At 43.8% G+C, this 16,392-nt stretch overlaps 1 protein-coding gene across 9 annotated transcripts in view; it reads left to right on the top strand.

The window, feature by feature from the left end:
* The window catches only part of TYW1 (tRNA-yW synthesizing protein 1 homolog (S. cerevisiae)), a 249,595-nt gene extending 233,505 nt beyond the window's left edge, over positions 1–16,090 (top strand). For all 9 annotated transcript variants that reach the window (XM_008981271.5, XM_008981274.5, XM_054252460.2 and 6 more), the window contains one exon: positions 14,911–16,090. In XM_008981271.5, coding sequence (XP_008979519.3) covers positions 14,911–15,132 — 222 coding nt within the window. In that variant the 3' untranslated portion in view covers positions 15,133–16,090. The remainder of the gene's footprint in view (positions 1–14,910) is intronic.
* The last annotated feature ends 302 nt before the right edge of the window (positions 16,091–16,392 follow it).

Here is a 16,392-nt window from a genome sequence, read left to right on the forward strand (position 1 = left end):
AGCCTTCTGAGCTCCAAAATTTCTGACTAGAAATCTTCCGTGACCTTACTAAAGATCCCCTGTGTGTGTGACAAGTCACTTCTCTCTTGCTGCTTTGAAGATTCTCTGTCTTGGACTTTTGACAGTTTGATTATAATGTGTCTTTTTAAAAAGTTCATTATCCTTGGAGTTCATCTTCAGTGTTTATGTCTTTCATCAAATTTAAGGAAAAATCTGACCATTATTTCTTCAGGCTTCTGTCTGTCATCTTCTGTCTCTCTCCTTCCGAGATTGCCATGTGCAAATGTCAGTTCACTTGATGGTGCTTCACGGTCCCTTGGTCTCTGTTCACTCTTCTTCAATCTTTTTTCTTTCTGTTATTCAGATGTGGTTATTTCCATCACCCTATTTTCAAGTTCACTAATCCCCCTGCTTGTTGAAATATGCCTTTGAATTCTTCTAATGAATTTTTCATTTCAGTTATTCTACCTTTTAGTTCCAGAATTTCCTTTTGATTTCTTTTTAGGTTTTCGATGCCTATTGATATTTCAGATTTGCGTCTATCCTTTTCTTGACTTTTCCCACATATTCCTTTCGTTCTTAGAGCATCTTTAAGATCATTGTTTTAAAGTCTGTGTCTAGTGGATCAGCCATCTACTCTTTCTCAGGGTCGGTTTCTGTGGGATTTGTAGTTTTCTTTCGAATGGGCCATGCTTGACTGTTTCTTTGTGTGCCTTGTGATTTTTATTGTTGAAAACTGGACATTTGTATCTAATCATGTGGCCACCTTGGAAATCAGATTATTTGCCTCTCAGTGTTTGCTGTAGGGTATTTTGTTGTTGTTGTTTGGTTTGGTTTGATTATTGAAGGCTGTCTCTGTGCCAAGGATCAGCTCGAGGTGTGAACTTAAGGTCGTTTCAGGTCTTTTTGAAGACTACACCTTTCCTTGGGCATGGAGGGTGACTATAATTTCCCTGTAAATATGTTTATTTTTTAATGTCTTAGTCTTTAATGTATGTCACCCAAAGAGGAGAAGGAAAAGTGAAGGAGGTAGAGATGGGGAAGCACTGCCTTGAAATACCCGGGGACATCACTTAGGCTAGACGGGGGGTAGGGGGGCTGGCACAGTGACTGCCTGCCTCAGTTCTGCACTCCCATGACAAGAACACAGATCCTTCATAGTTTGGAGACAGTGTTCTCATTGCCCATCCTGGCTCTCAGAAGCTGCATGCAAGCTGCTCCCGTAACATGTACACAGCTGCCTGCTTTGGGGCTGAGTTGTCGGGCACTGGTAGCGGCTTTGGAGCTAAGAGCTGAGATTGACTGAAAATAACTGCAATTGACTGTCAAGCCTTCCCCCGAATGTTACAAGCTTTCAGTAGACTCCAGGATTCCAAAATAGTTACATCAGACAAATTCTGCCAGTGTAATTTTCGTCTGGGTGGGGAAAAGTATTCCTAGTGCTTTCTACTCCAGCATCGCCCCAGAATCCTCTACCCGGATATTTTTAAAATTTATGCTTAGTTGAATTCTGAAGTAAATCAGCTTTGCTATTCTTCAGCATAATACAAAGACTTTCCTTTGCTTTTTCCTACAAGTTTCCTTTTCAACAAGTTGATACTTGTTTATTTTTATTATTTTTTGAGACAAAGTTTTGCTCTTGTTGCCCAGGCTGGAGTGCAGTGGCATGATCTCAGCTCACTGCAACCTCTACTCCTGGGTTCAAGTGATTCTCCTGCCTCAGCCTCCCAAGTAGCCAAGATTACAGGCGTGCAAAAGAAAGCAGAATGTCCTTTGGAAACAGGAGACAGAGCCCCTGTCCCAGCACAGCCAACAGCAGTCTTTCTGATCTCCACAATCCTTAGCTCTGAGAGTTTGTCCATGATAAGACCCTGCAGATAATGAGGCACTGATCACAGGGGCCTCCTTCTTGGAGATGTAAAACTTGTAAGGGAGGGGAAGGAGAGCTGTCTCCTCTCCCACATCCTCCAATCTTGAAATAAGAAGGGACTCCTGTATTTCCATTTAGGTTTTGTGCAGTGTTCTCTTAGCAAAACCTGTCGTCCATGTGGAACTCACCCGCAGCAGAGGCCTGACTCCTCCCAGCAGCAGGTGCTTTTAGAGAAGGATCAGAGGGAATTGGCATTTTGGTAACATTGCTCAGAGGATTTAGCTCCACTCCAGCAAAATGGGAGATTAAGATGGAAACTTCAGAAGATGAGTTTCCATATACACTTTTAGAATTGTGCTTGGATATATCAAGAATTTAATCTTATTGTTATAGTTTTGTCTCTCAAAAAGGTTCCACAGGCAACTGTTACCATGTGAATCCTACTTATTACCAGTAAACTCAGAAGAGGGTGGCAACAGCTCTCAGCATTCCACCATAACAGGCGGTCAGGTGTATTTTCAAGTCTGCCCTTGTGATCTCTGCCTCTTGTTACCTGAAGAAGAAACTATACAGTTGTAGCTACAACCAGCAAAAACAACCTCCAAGCTGTCTTTTTTCCTTTTTTTTTCATTTTTCTTTTTTTTTTTTTTTTTTAAGTTAGAGACAGAGTTTCACCGTGTTGGCCAGACTGGTTTTGAACTCTTGGCCTCAAATGATCTGCCCGCCTCGGCCTCCCAAAGTGCTGAGGTTACAGGCATGAGCCACCGCACCCAGCCCCTTGTTCCTTCTTGAGTGTAGGCTCATCTAGCTTTGGAAGTAACTTAGTTTATAGTTTATAATTTAAAATAAAGACAAACCTCCTTTCCTAAAACGAACCTCCTTCTTGCCTGGAGACTAGACGACTAGACGGCCTTCTTAGGACTAAGAAATTAGCCACAAGATAAGAAGTTAGTGTTTAGGAGTCATGCAGCTGGAGGCTACAAGATTCTGACCCCACTAAACTACTCCTAAGATCAGCACTTGAGATATTTTGCAGATCCTGTGCTTGACTCAGCCGACACCACCCAGATCAATAAACTGGCTCATCTGATCTTGTTGCCCTCACCAAGGAACTGACGGACAGTCGGAGCGCAAGAGGACAGCTCCGACTCCCTCTGATTTAGTCTCTGAGCAATCAGCACTTCTGTCTCACTGGCTTCCCCCCACCCACCAAGTTGTCCTTAAAAACTCTACACCCTGAATGCTTAGGGAGACCGAGTTGAGTAATACTAAAGCTCTGGTCTCCTGTACAGCTGGCTCTGTGTGAATGACTCTTTCTCCATTGCAATTCCCCTGTCTTGATTAATTGGCTCTGTCTAGGCAGCGGGCAAGGGGAACCCACTGGGCAGTTACAGTAACACTGTTTTTTTGTAGTCCAAAAATCACCTGTCGATATTCCAGAATCACTTCTCCCTCAGACTACCCCTGAACTTTCTCTATTCCCACCCAGTTGACATTAATTTTGAGTTGTGAGAAGGTCTGGCAGCCCCTCTTCTTTCTTTGAACCAGTACTTCCCTGCTGTTTGGTTTATAAGTATGGTTGTATGTTTGGAGACCCATCTAGACAAAAATAATTGACACTGAGATGACATAAAAGCTCTTGAGTGTAAAAACAAAAATAATATGTATGATTCTTTTTTATTAGTGTTCTTTTTTGTTTTTATCTTATTCTGTCTATTACATATGATGGCCTTTGAAATCTGATTATTTAGATAGATGAATTTTACCCAAAGAAAGGCCTTACCTTTGCCCTCAGCCTCTAGGAGGTGATGGATAAGCCCTGCCTGATAAGAGTACCTTTGTTTATTTGTAGGCCTGGGGGCCATACCAGGTATTCTTTTTTTGAGATGGAATCTCACTCTGTCGCCCAGGCTGGAGTGCAGTAGCAAAGTCTTTTCTCACTGCAACCTCTGCCTCCAAGGTTCAAGGAATTCTGCAGCCTCAGACTCCTGAGCAGCTGGGATTTACAGGTGTGTAAATCCACACCTGTATGGTGTGGATCCACACTCTATACCTGGCTAATTTTTGTATTTTTAGTAGAGATGGGGTTCCACCATGTTGAACTCCTGACCTTCCTCAGCTGCCCAAAGTGCTGGGATTACAGGCTTGATGAGCCACCACGCCCGGCCCCCACACCAGATATTCTCTGCCAACCAAATTATTTCATATGGTTGGGGCTTTGGCCCATGCGGTTATTGGCTCAGCTCAGCCTCTGGAGGGGATGGAAATTAAGGTCAGTGTATTAGTCTGTTTTCACACTGCTGATAAACACATACCCACGACTGGGTAATTTATAAGGAAAAAGGTTTAATGGACTCACAGTTTACATGGTTGGGGAGACCTCACAATCATGGCAGAAGGTGAAAGGCACATCTCACATGGTGGCAGACGAGAAGAGAGCTTGTGCAGGAAAACCCCCCTTCATAAAACCATCAGATCTCGTGAGATTTATTCACAATCATGAGCACAGGAAAGACCCGCCCCCATGATTCAATTACCTCTCACTGGGTCCCACTCACAAGACATAGGAATTGTGGGAGCTACAGTTCAAGATGAGATTTGGGTGGGGACAGAGCCAAACCATATCAACAAATTTCTTAATAAAGTCTTTTTGCTAAAAGTTCTGACCATTTGCTTTTTAAATAAAGAATGGCGTATTGTTAACATGGAGGAATATTTATATAAACTGCCTCCAATGTTGATGTTAATAAATAGCTTGTGGGGTCCTCTTTTTTCAGCTCATATATAGTATTTCTTTCTTATTTTAACTCTTGAATGTGTAGAACTGTGAGACCTTTGAAAGATTAGAACTTTTTCAGTGACTGCAGTATTTATAACAAAAGCTACAGCAACTTTCAGCAGAACCTGGTTGAGGCAGTGGCTCTAGGGGCCAGCCAAATGATACAATTTTTTGTTTGTAACATTTTGAGTTTGAGGTGACTGGATCTTCCTTATAGATGAGTCTATGGAGAAGGTACAAGAGAAACTGATGGGAAGTCAGCTCTTCATCTGCAGCCTCTTGCCTGTAACTGTTAGTTCATGTAGTGGGAAGGATATCCTTCACTGTGACAGTTTTATTTTTTTAGTTATTATTCTCTCAGAAGGGATGGAAGCTGTGTAAATAAAATCAAACCAATCCAAGGCAAAGCACACTGACTTTGGAGGTCTGCATAAAAAGCTTTCAGCTCCCCTCGCTTGCCTGAGGCCTCTTTTATGCTGTACTTGAGTAGAGACATAATTAATAGATAGTATTCTTCTCAATGAACACAATGTGTTCATTGTTTAGACTGGATGCTGAGAGAAGCTGAAGTACCTTAAGAATTTGGAATATAGGGCCGGGCGCGGTGGCTCACGCCTGTAATCCCAGCACTTTGGGAGGCCGAGGCGGGTGGATCACAAGGTCAAGAGATCGAGACCATCCTGGTCAACATGGTGAAACCCCGTCTCTACTAAAAAAATACAAAAAATTGGCTGGGCATGGTGGCGCGTGCCTGTAATCCCAGCTACTCAGGAGGCTGAGGCAGGAGAATTGCCTGAGCCCAGGAGGCGGAGATTGCGGTGAGCCGAGATCGCGCCATTGCACTCCAGCCTGGGTAACAAGGGCGAAACTCCGTCTCCAAAAAAAAAAAAAAAAAGAATTTGGAATATAGGCCAGGCATGTGGCTCACGCCTGTAATCCCAGTACTTTGGGAGGCTGAGGAGGGCAGATTACCTGAGCTCAGGAGTTTGAGACCAGCCAGGTCAACATGGTGAAACCCCATCCCTACTAAAAATACGAAAATTAGCTGGGTGTGGTAGCACATGCCTATAATCTCAGCTACTCAGGAGGCTGAGGCAGGAGAATCACTTGGACCCGGGAGGTGGAGGTTGCAGTGAGCCAAGATTGCACTACTGCACTCCAGGCTGGGTGACAGAGTGAGACTCCATCTCAAAAGAAAAATTGGAATATACACTTCTCTGTAACTTTTAGATAAGTTAAACAAAGGGAGTTAACTTAGAGATACTGCACACAAATAAGCCCAGGGATAAAACAAAACAAAACAAAACAAAAAAAACCCCTCTCTGGCCAGGTGAAGTGGCTCACACCTGCATTCCCAGCACCTTAAGGGCTGAAGTAGGAGAATTGCTTGAACCCTGGAGTTCAAGACCATCCTGGGCAGCATAGCAAGACTGTCTCTCTAGAAAACATTAAAAAATTAGTCGGGTATGGTGTCATTTACCTGCTATTCCAGATTGAGGTGGGAGGGTCCTTGAGCCCAGGAGGCTGAGGCTGCAGTGAGCTCTGACTGCACCACTGCACTCCCACCTGGGAGACAGAGCGAGACCCTGACTCCAAAACAAAACAAAACAAAACAAAAATCCTCTCTTTGCAGTGTCCTTGAGAAATATTTGAAAGACATGATGATTAGTTCTGTGATTTTCCAGTTCAAAAGCGGCCAGTTGCATGGAATCGGGTAATGACCGCGGTCTCCTTAACGCCCTCCAATGTGAATCTTGGCCCTTCTGCTTCCTGAGGATATGACCTAAGCACAGTTATCATTTAGCGTTTTTGGACTTTTGCTCTCATTCTAAAGACAGGAATCTAGCCACGACATGTTTGTTACGTGGATCACACAAGACAGAGAACCAAGCATAGCACCCAATACCTCGGGTACTTCACAGGGATTTGTCACTGCTCCTCTCCTTTCCTCTGCCTGACGTTTTTTGGCAGAGGTTGTTGATGTGCTTTTTCCTTTCTTGGATGGATAGTCACCACGATTTTAAACCTTATCTTTAAGGTTTTGTCAAAATTCTATGTGGACAGTTTAAAAGTCCAAGTTTATTAAAAGACAAAAAGCAGCAGTTCCTTGTACCCTCCTCAAATAAAAACACACCTCCATTTCCCCTTTCAAGCAACAGCCACTTTCAAATTTTCTAGGTGATTCATTTGGTATTTATCTCCATATCTCTAAATAACATACTTACATTGCTGCTCCCCGCTGTGCCCCCAACCTGCCATTTTGCTTATTATCTCTCTCTTTTTTTTTTCTGAGACACAGTCTCTCTCTGTCACCCAGGCTGGAGTGCAAGTGGCACAATCTTGGCTCACTGCAGCCTCCACCTCCTGGGTTCAAGCGATTCTCCTGCCTCAGCCTCTTGCGTAGCTGGGACTACAGGAGCCTGCCACCACGCCCAGCTAATTTTTGTATTTTTAGTCGAAGCGGGTTTCACCTTGTTGCCCAAGGTGTTGCTCAACTCCTGACCTCAAATGATCCACCCACCTCAGCCTCCCAAAGTGCTGGGATTACAGGCGTGAGCCACTGTGCCCGGCCACTTATCATCTCTTTACTGTGTACTATGGAAGATGAGGATCGAGCTTGCTTTTCTACCTCCTCCCAAAACACCCTTTCCCAGTACCCCACCCTCCCAACATACACATACCAGATTTTTATTTAGATGATTGTGGGGTTTTTTTTTCTTTCTTTCCTGCTTTCTTTCTTTTTTTTACAAGACGGGGTTTCACCATGTTGGTCAGGCTGGTCTTGAACTCCTGACCTCAGGTGATCCACCTGCCTCAGCCTCCCACAGTGCTGGGATTACAGGCATGAACCACCACATCCGGCCGATTATGGGTTTTTTTTTTTTTTTTGCATTATTATGACCATGTGAACACTATCCACTGCCAACCCATGCCATCTCCTGCAATTGCTGTTTGTTTCCAGTGCCACCTTTGGTTTCCTTGTAGTTAATAATTATTTTATTATTTTCTTCATCTAGATTTCTGTGTTCTTTTGCCAATTCAACTCTCAAACTCTGCCATCGCAAATACGTTGTCTCTCAGACTTTCAGATGTGTTGGATTTGCTATTAGGTTCATCTTTTTGAAGAAGTCTCTGCGGGGGCACTTTCTTACCTACCCACCTTGGACAGTTCACTCTCTACTACCTAGTTCACAGCTGTTATCCTGGGATCACCCGCTCTGTTTGGAATGAAATGTTTCTGGGATCCATGTTTCCTTTTTAGTTACTCCTTCGTTCATAAGAAACGCATCCTCTAGGAGATTCCTAAGAAACTGACATGTAAAAAGTACAATCCTTTGAGACCTTAAACATCTAAACATGTTTTCATTCTCCCTACACGCTTGATTTGGATATAGAATTCTTGGTTGGAAATTATTCCCCCTTTGAGGTTGGAGCTACTGTCTTTCAGCTTTCCTTGCAATAATTGAGGACTCAACAGGCATTCGATTCTTAATCCTGTGCTTTTCTCGTTAGATTTCCTCTTTGTCTCCATTGTTTTGAAATTTCACTGTGATGTGCCTCAGATGGTGTGTCTGGGTTTATCCATTGCAGACACCTTTAATGTGGAAACTCATGTCCTTCACTTCTTAACATTTCCAGAATTATTTCATTGAATATCCTCTCTTCTATTTTTTTTCTCCTTTATGTCTTGAACTCCTAAAAAGAAAAGTTTTAAATTGGGTCTTATGGCCTAGTTCTTTAATTAAAAAAAAAAAAAAAACTTTTCTGCCTGGCATGGTGGCTCCTGCCTGTAATCCCAGCACTTTGGGAGGCCACGGTAGGTGGATCACCTGAGATCAGGAATTCAAGACCAGCCTGACCAACATGACAAAACCCCATCTCTACTAAAAATACAAAAAATTAGCTGGGTGTGGTGGTGCTTGCCTGTAGTCCCAGCTACTCAGGTGGCTGAGGCAGGAGAATCGCTTGTACCCAGGGTGCAGAGGTTGCAACGAGCTGAGATTGCAACCTGGGTGACAGAGGAGACTCTGTCTCAAAAAATAAAAATTAAATTTAAAAATCTTTTCTATGTTCTATTTTTCTGTCGTTTTTATGCCACCCTTTAGGAAATGTTCTTAATTTTGTTTTCTAACTTTCTTGTGAATCTTTCGTTTATGCTCCCAAATTTTAAAAATCGAAGGTTTTTATTTTTTTTGAGACAGAGTCTTACTCTGTCACCCAGGCTGCAGTGCAGTGGCATGATCTTGACTCACTGCAACCACCGTCTCCTGGGTTCTCCTGCCTCAGACTCCTGAGTAGCTGGGATCACAGGCTCACGCCACCACACTCAGCTAATTTTTGTGTTTTTAGTAGAGACAGGGTTTCACCATGTTGGTCAGGCTGGTCTTGAACACCTGACCTTGTGATCCACCCACCTTAGCCTCCCAAAGTTCTGGGATTACAGGTGTGAGCCACCGTGACTGGCCAAATTGAAGATCTTTTAAAAATGATTTGACTGTTTCTTTTATAGCATAGTTTTAAAATGAATGCACCGTTTTCTTTCATTTCTTTGAGGATATCGACAATAGTCTTTCAGTTTAGTTGGTTATTGTTTGTGTCATTTTCTCCCTGCAAAGGCTCAGTTTATTTTTACATTTTTCCTTTTGTTTATTTTTATTCCTCTATCATGTTAGAAGTTTTTCTTGGGTGGCTAATGGCTGTTGGTTATATGCTTGCATTTGAGAGTGGGAGACTAAAGACCAGCCTGGTCAACATGGCAAAATCCCATCTCTACAAAAAAAATACAAAAATTAGCCAGGCGTGGTGTTGTGCGCCTGTAGTCCCAGCTACTAGGGAGGCTGTCGGGAGAATCACTTGAACCTGGAGGCGGAGGTTGCAGTGAGCCGAGAGAGTGACAGTGCACTCCAGCCTGGCTGACAGAGCGAGACTTGTCTCAAAAGCAAACAGGTAATAATAAAAAATAGAGAGCACCCTAAGGGTGTGGTCTTGACTCTTGGAGTGATCTACTGGATCATTTCCTTAGGGAATCCCAAACTCAGTGTCTTGTCATCTGTCCTCTCGGGGTGGTCAGTTTCTGCAGCTTGCAGTGGTCCCTGGTGGTTCAGAAACAGGAAGGGGAACATTTTTAGTGTGGCAGCCCTGTCCTCAGCTGTACCTGCTGTCCCATAGAGCATAGATCCTTTTCTGAATTGTCTTCTGAGAAGAAACCTCCAGTCATCTGTCGGCATGGAGTAGGCAGGTGCTCCGCTGTCAATATGTACAGGACGCCAGGAACCTGAGATTCTCATACTGTCTTACACAGAAAATAAACCTGCCTTTGGGTTTTTGGTGGGGAGTGGGTTTGGTACCTCCTCAATCTGGGCTTCCTGTGGGGGGACTGGTGCAGCTGATTTCTGAGCCTTTGAGCAATTCTAAAGCATGAATTGGGTTGACTCTTGGATTCTCTATTTGCTGGCCTAGGATTCAGCTCTCTTGGGTCTGCTAAACCAGTTTGCTTGCCGTTGTCTTTTCAGCTTCTGAAAGTCTGATACTATTTTCTCCTCTCCTGATGGCTTTATTTTATGTTACGTATTGTTTTAAAATGTTCTTACTGTCATTCTAGTGGGGTTTCAAGAGGCAGTAACAGTACATGCAAGCATTTAATCTACCATCTTTAATAGAACCTTTTGAACCGAGAACCTATGTCATTATTCTTGTTTAGTGAAATTCCCTCTGCGTGGAAGATGAGAACATAATGAGGACGAGGCGCTTTGTACAGCAATGTGGTTCCTGCAGAGAGCGGGAGCCTGCGTGGCCTCATCGGGCCAGCAAGGCCACAGACCCTTAGCGGCCTGGCTTTATTAAGTCAGAACTGCACCTTCCTGCGCTTGTGTGCTTCTGAGATCTTCTATGACCTTTCGAGTTTATTTGTAATTCTGCATCGCTTCCCTTCTTCCCTTGCCGCTGGATTTGAGGAATTATTTTAGCAGGATGACCTCGTGTCTCAGCACACTTAACCTCAGATTTTGTGATTTGGGGTTTCGTGCCTCTGTTTACGCAGCTGTCTCTCAGCACGGTTTGTGTGTCAATCATACCAAATTTTGCTCTTTCAGCTTCTGCCTTTTACATGGAACACTGTGACTTTTGCTGAGCTGTGATTGTTCAGTGTGATTAGTCTCTGATTGTCCTGAGAGGAGGAGGCACATGTGGTTCCGTTCTGTCTTTTGGTTCTAGTGGCTCTGTGCATTTCAGAATAACTTACCGTTAAGGACTGAATGTTTGTGTCCTCCTCCCCTCCCAGACTCACAGTGTGGCTGTGTTTGGAGATGGGGTTTCAAAGGAAGCAACTGGGATTAAATGAGATTATAAGCCTAACCCCGATCTGACAGGATCCATGTCTCTATAAGAAGAGACATCAGGGCTGGGTGCGGTGGCTCACACCTGTGATCCAAGCACTTTGGGAGGTCAGGGTTGGAGGATCACTTGAGGGAGTTCAAGAGCACCCTGGGCAACATAACGAGACCCTTTCTCTACAGAAAATTTTTGAAAATTCACTGGGCATGGTGTCATGTACCTGTAGTCTCAGCTACTCAGGGGGCTGAGGTGGGAGGATTGTTTGAGCCCACGAGGTTGAGGCTGCAATGAGCTCTGGTTGTACTGCTGCACTCCAGCTTGGGTGACACAGTGAGACCTATCTCTTAAAAAAAAATAGGGGGAGGGATAGCCTGGGGAGAAATGCCAAATGTGGGTGAAGGGGAGAAGCAAAGCAAAGCACACTGCCATGTGCGTACCTACGCAACGGTCTTGCACACTCTGCTCATGTACCCCAAAACCTAAAATCCAATAAAAAATTAAAAAAAAAAAAAAAAAGAAGCTTACAGACTAATGAAGGAACCAGAAAAATAGATTATTAATTAAAAAAAAAATAGAAAGAAGAAGAAGAGACATGAGAGGGCTCTGGTCACTTGCTCACTCACTTTCCATGGCCACGCACCAGGAAGAGGCCACGTGGGGCACAGCAAGAAGGCTGCCGCCTGCTACACAGGAAGGGAGCCCTCACCAGAAACTGAGTTAGCCAGAATGCCAGCCTCCAGAACTGTGAGAGAAGAATTTTCTGTTGTTTAGGCCGCCCACACTGTGGCATTTTGCTATGGCAGCCTGAGCTAATGCTCCCACATTGTACTGCATTTACTTGGTCTGGTCTTCCAGCTAGTTTTCTTAGACATTGGGAATCAGAGGGGTCAGTTGTCAGATTTTAGCTTACAGCTGTCCTACCTGTGCAACTTAAATTTTTTCCGTTTAAGCCAGGTAGAGTTTTGGAGTCAAAAGAAACCAGGTTCTCTAGTGCAGAAGTTCTCAAACTGCATTAGGAGTTAGGAAATTGGTTGTATGAGTTGCAGCCACCCGTTCTCCTGTGAAATGCATTGCCTGCAGTTTTGTGAAAGTTGTATTTCCAGCCTGTGTGGGTATATTTGTGTGTGTTTGTGTGTACTAGATTGAAATATAACATATATTTTTGACTGTAGGTATGGTTAAAAAAACCAGTAAGTCTATTATATTGCTCAAACTAGTCCTTTACTCTCTCTTAGAATACCCATGGCAAATGATTATTGTTAGAGTTTGAGGGTGAAGGAGTATCAGAATTATGAACCAGGGGGGTCAGACTTCAGAGACAGAAACAGGGAAGAAGACAGTATGGTCATCTCTTTCTTTCAGCAAGTGAAACTAGGAGTCCCCAAAAGACTCCTCTACAGGGCCAGGCCTGTGTGAGTCATCACATCTGTCCCTGCGCTCCCCAGTGCCTTGTACGTAACCTCACTCACTGTACACACCATGTTGTATTGTAATTATTTTCTAAACGTACACTCACTGTACACACCATGTTGTATTGTAATTATTTTCTGAATGTATGTGACTGGGCCAAGTCCATAGTTGGCCCCTATTGACGGATGGAGGGATAAATGGCATCATTTTGGCCTCATTTGGCTGTCATGTATGTTGAATTACATATCATTGCCGTGCCTACTCTTGCACTGGTTAGGAATTCACCCCAGGCTCAGTCAAGTTTGTGTCGTGCCTCTGTCATGAATACACAGTGAAGCTGTCCCTTCTATTCTATGGAGCCAGTAGCAGCAAAATCGTATCATATCTCAAGATGTCAGTAGAACAGGCGGAATTTTGATTCTTTGTATGCTCTTCCAGCTTTGTTCAGAGGTGAGGGAGAAGGGCTGGGCCCTCACATGTCCTGGATGGCGGCGTACGTTGTTAAGTTCCATGTATTCACAGAGTCAGCAGGCTTGGTGGGATGGAGTGCGGGAGGGAACAGCAGGGGCCAGTGTAGTGTCTGCGGACGTTTAGAACAGTGAGGTCCTGCGGCAGCAGAACTGACAGAAACTGTCTAACAGGGCAATTCTCACTGGAACTGAACTGATGGGATTTAGGAAGACTTCCCAGAGCAAAGGAAGAAGGACACGTGAGTTAGACAGAGGGAACAGCATGGCCGTCACCTGAGAGGGCCGCAGCTCATGAAGAGTTGCAGATTTGATACTCAGACTTCACGTTCAGGATCATGAGAATCAGTCTGCTGTAGGCACAGTCTCGGGCCGTCCATGGGATGCTGAGGGAAGCCACAGCTGGAATCAGGTCAATCGTCTAGAAGTTGGTGGCTGTGCCCCAGAGGAAGGGCCTGCGTGACCACGTCACGCCACTGGAGAACTGCTTAGGGAGAATTGACAGGGGGTGTGAGGGGCCAGGGAAAAGGAGGTCACCTTTGACTCTGCAGTTTTGAGGCTCCAAGCCTGGGAATGACAATGATTGCTTCCACAGCAGTAGACAGCACTTCAGGGACAGTCTGGCCTGGGAGAGAAAATGATGGTAAGATACAAATTTTACATCTTGGGTTGTAGAGTTCACGGAGCCCCCGAGGCATCATTTCCAAGAATGGTCTCATTACCAGAAAACTTCTCCTAATTCACAAACAGAGTAATTAAGGTTTTCCACGTATTCAGCATTTTCACCCTAGAAAGCTCTTAGCTATTAGGTGTAAAAAATCAGATGTCATATAAATTCAGCATATTTTAATATTTTAAATTCAGGAACCTATGTATTTTCCTTTTGTGTGTGTGTGTGTGTGTGTGTGTGTGTGTGTGTGTGTGTGGCTAGAACAGGAAATTGTTCCTTAGTTCATTAAGTTAGTTGGAGGGTTTGTTTGTTTGTTTTGCTGTTTGTTTGTTTTTAGATGAAGTTTCACTCTTGTCACCCAGGCTGGAGTGCAGTGGCGCAGTCGTGGCTCACTGCATCCTCCACCTCCCAGGTTCAAGTGATTATCCTGCCTCAGCCTCTTGAGTAGCTGGAATTACAGACGCCTGCACCATGCCCAACTAATTTTTGTATTTTTAGTAGAGACAGGGTTTTTCCACGTTGGCCAGGCTGCTCTTGAACCTCCTGACCTCGGGTGATCCACCTGCCTCAGCCTCCCAAAGTGCTGGGATTACAGGTGTGAGCCACTGCACCCGGCCATTAGGGTTTTTAAAAGACAGTGGCATGACAAGTACTTGTCTCTTTATGAGTCAGGTATCACTGTATTAGTTAATACATTTACACAAATGAATGCCAAACAAATGCTTTGAATGAAAAGCCTTCACAGTTCAGTTAGTTCTTCCTTCCGAGCCTCTTCAACTTCTGTTTTCTTCATTCCGGGTCATTATTCCACAGTGACTTTTGAGAAGCAGTTTTCTTAAGAGTACAAATTGGATTATCCCCTCTTACTGAATTGAAATTCTTCAGGCTTTCCACTAATAAGATATTGTATCCACGTTAGGCTAAAATAGCTAGTTCCAGTCATTTGGTTAGCATTTTTGAATTAGAAGTTATTGATTAAACCTTCACTAGTAAGCCAAGTTGAGTTGTAAAAAGGATTCCACGAGGTGCTGTTAACACAGCCATGAAAATCTGTAACCGATCAAAAGCGGCAAAGGCAGGAATTAGAATGAGTTTGAATTAGCCACATGGTAACACCGAAACGTTTAACCTGTGTCAGTGGGACTGTTCCAGACAAACTTGACTTGTCTTCTGGGCCCAGCAAGACATCAGCCCTGAGGGGAAGGAAGCCCCCCTGTGATAGCAACGCATCTTGCTTTTGATAGGATGTCATATGAGTTTTGCTTTTTTTTAATGTGATGGGGAGAAAAGATCAGACTTGGTCATGATTTTTAAAAACATTTATATATTTTTTTCTAGGGACGTTTTTACTTCTGACTTAACACACTTTTTTTCTTTCCAGTTTAAGATTGGTAGTGAATGGTGGACCTGGATCGATTATAACCGCTTCCAGGAGCTCATCCAGGAATACGAAGATAGCGGTGGATCAAAAACTTTCAGCGCAAAGGATTATATGGCCAGAACTCCTCACTGGGCATTATTTGGTGCCAGTGAAAGAGGCTTTGATCCCAAGGACACAAGACATCAGAGAAAGAACAAATCAAAGGCTATTTCTGGATGTTGAGATTATCTGATTTCAGGGTACTGAAAGAGAAAAACTTGGATGGCCCCAAAAGGTCCTTGAACACCACTGTGATTCTTCCAAGGCCGAGTTACTTAAATTATACCTTCATGCAAAGGAGATGATAAGACAGTAAACACGGGGACACGGAGGCCTGGGACACAGCCCTGATGTTTTTTTTTCAGATCTCAACCCCTTTCCCGATTTTACTTCTAAAAGGAAAATGATTTGGGGTGGAACTACACAGTCGTCATTAGAATTTAACTGATAGTTTTGTATTATGACGTTTAAGACCTGTCAGAATGCTAGGCCCGAGAGCGACAGACCAGGAAGAAATGCCTGGGCCTCTTCCTCTTCCCAGGCCCTTGGCCTTTCATGGAGTAGCTACTTAGCACTGAACTGCACTACCCTGAGCTAAACTTAACACCTGCTCCTTCTAAGATAAAAGCTTGATCCCTTTCTTCGATCTTAAGACAGCACCTGCCGAAAGAATCGAAGTTGTCACAACTCTCAATTACTTTTAAATACTGCATAGACTGAGTTTTGGCTTGTTACCAACCCTTCACGAAATTACATCGGATCTAAAACTGTGCTAGATCTCATCCCATTCCCATATAAATTACCACAGACCACAGAGCGGAGTACAGCTGTCTGCTCTCAGAGGAGCTGCCATGTCAGAGCCTGGAGCCTGCAGTCTCACAAGCACACTTCGCACTGAAGAGGATCATTTCCTTTTTGTTTAGGAGGTCCCCGTCCAGGCCTCACATCATGATGTGACGGCAGGCAGGTCTCCATCTTCTTTCACTCCGGTGGCCCCCGCTGCTTTACACAGTCTGTTCTTTAAGGTTCAAGTGTTTTCAAGTTGGAGAGATCAGAAACACTCAAAGTTGTTTTCAGATTACCAGCTTCTTTTACCAGTCTTTTATGCAAAAGCTGAATTAATAAAATAATCTTTTGTAAAGACTTGCAGCACGAGTTTTCTTTTTTTAAATTTTTATTCTAACTTTGTGGGTACGTAGTAGGCATATATATTTATGGGGTACCTGAGATGTTTTGATACAGGCATCCAATGTGTAATAACCACATCATGGAGAATGGGCTATCCATCCCCTTAAGCCTTTATCCTATGTGCTAAAACCAATCCAGTTATGCTCTTTCAGTTAATTTTTATTTATTTGTATTTATTTATTTTGAGACAGAGTCTCACTGTCACCCAGGCTGGAGTGCAGTGGCATAATCTCGGCTCACTACAACCTCCACCTC

The sequence above is a fragment of the Callithrix jacchus genome, chromosome 2 (assembly GCF_049354715.1).
Source record: "Callithrix jacchus isolate 240 chromosome 2, calJac240_pri, whole genome shotgun sequence".
Lineage (NCBI taxonomy): Eukaryota > Metazoa > Chordata > Mammalia > Primates > Cebidae > Callithrix > Callithrix jacchus.